We start from the raw sequence: 4625 nt of genomic DNA on the forward strand, positions 1-4625 counted from the left end.
AAGTAATTAAAAATATATCTATGAAATTTAGGAAAAAAAAATCAAATTTTTTTATTCTAAGTATTTGTCATTTTTGTGCAAAGGAGGGATATTTCAACCCTATCGGCCGGAAGTTCCATTAAAAATTATTTGGTCATTTTTGAGGGAATAATAAATGTTTTTTTTCCTAATATTTTAATTCCTCATTATTTTTTTTGTTTATTTTATTTTCTCCTAAAACTTCAGTTCCACCCCAAATTAACTCCATCCAAAACAAGAGCTTGAGAAAAGCAAAACCCACTTCAATTTATTACAAAACCCCCCCAAAAAAACTCAATGCCGCATCAAGCAAAGTCTGTTCTGTATATCTCAATGCCTCATCAGAGGATGCTGGTGGTTCAAGGTGCTTGCAAAGAATTATTTTGTTTTACAATATTTTCTGGTTGGCTTTAATTTTTATATATAGTTGAATTTGCAATAACGATGAGATGATACGGTTAATGATACAATTATACAAACATTTAGCAAGAATCATCCTACATCAATGTGAAATAAAATTAAAAGTGAATTATGATATAATTACGAATTAAGCAATTTCAGTTCAACTGTACTATGCCCGAGAGTTTTTTCCACCCTTCTATGTGCCATCAATTCTCTAGCCAGTTTTACTTCTTGCCATTTACCAGCCCTAGCATACAAGTTAGAAAGAAGGACATAAACTCCGCTACCCTCAGGGTCCAACTCTGTTATGCGGCTTCTCATTTGGTCAACTAGATTCACATTTTCATGAATGTCACAACCATTTAAAAGAGCACCCCATATGGCAATATTGGGTCTGATTGGCATCTTCTTCACTAATCTTTCTGCCTCTTCAAAGTACCCTGCTCGACTCAAAAGATCAACCATACAACCATAGTGCTCCATTGTTGGCTCCATGTTGTAAACATCAACCATTGAGGTGAAGTGTCTCTGACCTTCTTCAACCAATCCAACACGGCTACATGCACATAGAACCCCGATGTATGTAATCTCGTCGGGGATAAGAGCAGCATCCTCTTGCATTCTCTTGAATGTACTTAGTGCTTCCTCTCCATGCCCGTGCATAGCTAAACCAACAATCATGCTAGTCCATGCCATCACATCTTTCTTTTCCATTTTACAAAAGATCTGCTGCGAACTTCCTGCATCTCCAATTTTAGCATACATGTCCACCAGGGCAGTTCCAATAGCAGTATCCTCACTAAGGTTGGTCTTTAATACAAAAGCATGAATACTTTGTCCCAATGCCAGAGCCCCCAGTTGAGCACAGGCACTTATGACACTCAAAAAGGTAGCCGTATCCGGCTGAAACCCAGCAATTAGCATATCGAAGAACAGACCTAGTGCCTCCTCAACCCTGCCATATTGATTAAATGCACCAATCATGGAATTCCAAACAACCAAATTTCTTTCAGGCATTTTGTAAAACAGATTCTTTGCATATCTGAAGCTGCCGCATTTTCCATACATATCTATAATGGCAGTTGCAAGTATCACATTGAAAGTTAAATCTGATTCAAAGGGATCATATCCAAGTTGGCAGACACAACTGTGAACCCATTTTCCAGTATCTATATCTCTCATATGAGCACACGCAACTAATACATTCACCAAGGTAATCTCATTAGGCTCTATATTCCAAAACTCCATGTCTTTGAACACCTCTATGGCCTTGCTAGGCCAGCCGTTGTTAACATACCCGGCAATCAAACTAGTCCAAGCTACCACATTCCACTTGGGAATTAAATCAAACACCTTTACTCCTGCTTCCATATCTGCACAAGATACATACATATTGAGTAAACCACAAGAAGCATACGCGTCCGATTCAAACCCAGTTTTCACAATGCGATTGTGGACCGATGTTCCATAATTTGGATGAGTAAGTAGTGAACATGCTTTGAGCACAAAAGGGAACGTGAAATGGTCTGGCGAGTAACCCCTTCGCTGCATTTCGCTGTACATAGACAAAGCTTCATCCGGGTTGTTAGTGTTAGAGTAAGCTTTGATCATGGAGTTCCAAATGTACACACTAGGCACTTCAATTCGAATAAAAACAGAGTTTGCATAATTGAAGTCTCCGGCTTCAGAATTTGTGCAAAAATCAATAAGCCTGCTCAGAGGGATTACATATTTGATAACTGATGTAGTGATCATCAGCCCATGTAATTGTTTCAACTTAGTCATGGTTCTGCATTTATCTAACAAAGAGAGGATGGAGGTGTAGTGTTTCTTCATGGGCTTCTTTGTTCAGAAAAGACAGAGAGGCGTTTGGGGTATTTCCGAAGAATTGCAGGTAGTACAACGGGGGCACTGGAAGGAGCGCATTATTTGGAGACTGAGGAGCTCGTGAGCCCAGGGGCAGAGCTATGTAGATGGGTGAGGACTGAGGACCATGGCTGCATGGAATATGAGTTAAGTGTTTTGTTGCATCTATCAAAACCTAAGAACAGGATAAAGCAATGCAACATAATTAAAATACTTCCAAGAATAAAGCAAAAATAAATGAAAAATGCATTATAAAAGCATGTTGGAATCTAACGGTGAAGAATGATTAATAATTATTAGACCAACAACTAGAAGAAGAATTTCGAATTAAATAAAAACATATTCAACGATTTCCAATCATTCAGAGCCATATGGATTGAATAGTAACAGGTTGGATGTGATCGGGGCAAGACTTAGGTTTCAAGTCTTGCCAAGCAAAAGAAGAATTATGTATCAATAACACATAACCTAAGAGTAGAACATATACGATATATGCAAACTTTCATCATTCAAATAGAAACAATCAGAGTAGCACTTATCCAATGGTTTTCCAAATGCTATACAAATACAAACCCCATTTGGTCGCATAATTTCTAAAAATAAGTTGAGTATTGCATGATTATATTTCAATTTCCACCACTTGATTTGTGAGGATCATAAAAAAATTACAAAAACAAGAGTTCTATTACCAAACCACAACCTCCTTTGAAATTTTACATAAACCGAATTCCATAATACCACATTAATTAATTTATGCAGGCAGTTCAAGGAAGGCTAAATTTTGCCACCATTATGTTGATGTGTTAAAAGTAAAATTTGAATTTACCAAAAGAGAAGCAGCCGTACCTCAACCACCTGAGAGGAAAGAGTTAGTAAGAAGTCTATACATGCAACCACTAATTTGAGCTGATATATTATCAGATTCAGGGATAGCATTAATATGTGAGAATGACTTGATCTCTGCATTTTCTAGTGAGAATGATAGATTAAGTCAAAAAGTATTACCTCTATTCCTAATATTCCCAAAACCTCTCATTCTCGAAGTCAGATTCATCGTATTTTGTTTGGGCCAAAGTAATTTTCGGCTATCTGCCATTGGAGGTCTAATACAGCAGCGAGCGTAGTGTTTTCTTCCTTTTGGGCGTGAACTATACCAACAGCGCACAGCCTTGAACTACCACCACCGTACGGCAATTACTGACTAAAAAAAAGTAAGGCTACACATTATCAAAACTATTCAAATAGGGGGGTGACGGGGAACAAAATGGTACGCTCTTCAAACCAGATTAGAGGAAAATAAGAAGCAATAAACGCGAAGTAGGTCTCGATTACATTCATTAAAATAGCAGAGCGTAGCAAAGAAATTACCTTTCCAACAATACTACCAATCAGAAAAGTATACAGAGTGCGTTCAAGTAATGAGTCAAAATTAAAATCTAACCGGGCAGTAACCAAAGTCTAATTGAAGCAATTTGTTGTAAAACGTCAGTGTAAAACAATTACATGATATCAACAGAAATTGAGAAACGAAATTTAAAGAAAGAAGAGGACCTTGCCGAAAACGACGTCGAGGGAGGTTGGGGAGCGGATGTGACCGTAGAGGACCTGGAGGACGCACTTTGCGAGGTAGTGAGTGCTGCTGCTAGACGCGGACGAAGACGATCGGGACTTGGCGGAGGAACACTCTTCCTCTGAAACCGCCACTGAAGATTAGTTTGAACCTTTGCGAGGGCTAGGGTTCTCCGTTTGTTTTCTTCGTATGGCCGCTATTTTGGGTCTAAAGGTGTAACGGTGGTGGTGTATGGTGGCGGAACGGTGATGTACGGTGGCCGGTGAAAATGCTGGAGAAGGGCCGCAAGGGCGGGTATGAGAAAATCGAAAATGATGAGAAAGGAAGAGGCTAGGGTGAAGTTTGTCAAGTGTCTGGGATAAAGAATGTTCTATTTATAAGCCGATTCTCCAAATATTATACTCTAATTCAAATCAATAAAACTAGGAAAAAATTATATTTAGCACTTAAGTTTTCATCTCATTTGGATTTAGTCCTTAAGTTTTTAATTTTAAAAATAAAGTCCTTAAGTTTTGCCCAAATTTGAAATTGATCCGTGTATTACTTTATTGTCAAAGTTAACAATTTTTTATTTTCATATGTGTTTCATTTGACACTCTAGGGTTCATGTTAGCACTCAATACAATGTTAATGTCCATATCAACATCAAAGTTAACTGTTTTTTATCTAATGTTAGATCTTCTTCTTCTTCTTTTTATTTTTTTTTTTCTATGACTGACTTGGTTCTTAACGATGTGGGATTAATATTAAGTGCTGATATGGACACTGA

At 37.7% G+C, this 4625-nt stretch overlaps 1 protein-coding gene across 3 annotated transcripts; it reads right to left on the reverse strand.

Moving 5' to 3' along the window:
* Nucleotides 1-536: 536 nt before the first annotated feature.
* Nucleotides 537-4209, reverse strand: LOC133851328 (putative pentatricopeptide repeat-containing protein At3g05240). Of its 3 annotated transcripts, none has more exons than XM_062287685.1 (3): nucleotides 3838-4209; nucleotides 3292-3487; nucleotides 537-2417 (listed from the first exon to the last, which is right to left on the reverse strand). In XM_062287685.1, exon 3 carries the CDS (start codon nucleotides 2254-2256, stop codon nucleotides 559-561), a length of 1698 nt encoding a protein of 565 aa, XP_062143669.1. In that variant the 5' UTR covers nucleotides 2257-2417; nucleotides 3292-3487; nucleotides 3838-4209; the 3' UTR covers nucleotides 537-558. The 3 variants fall into 3 exon arrangements, 2 of the variants coding, with proteins under 2 accessions (XP_062143669.1, XP_062143668.1); XM_062287684.1 differs by having other exon boundaries at nucleotides 537-2461; XR_009895796.1 differs by lacking the exon at nucleotides 537-2417 and adding an exon at nucleotides 2521-3141.
* Nucleotides 4210-4625: the final 416 nt, after the last annotated feature.

Source organism: Alnus glutinosa, chromosome 12 (assembly GCF_958979055.1).
Source record: "Alnus glutinosa chromosome 12, dhAlnGlut1.1, whole genome shotgun sequence".
Classification (NCBI taxonomy): domain Eukaryota; kingdom Viridiplantae; phylum Streptophyta; class Magnoliopsida; order Fagales; family Betulaceae; genus Alnus; species Alnus glutinosa.

Coding starts and splice junctions, on each gene's coding strand:
- LOC133851328 (XM_062287685.1), bottom strand. CDS start 2,256: ATGAAGAAACACTACACCTCCATCCTCTCTTTGTTAGATAAATGCAGA.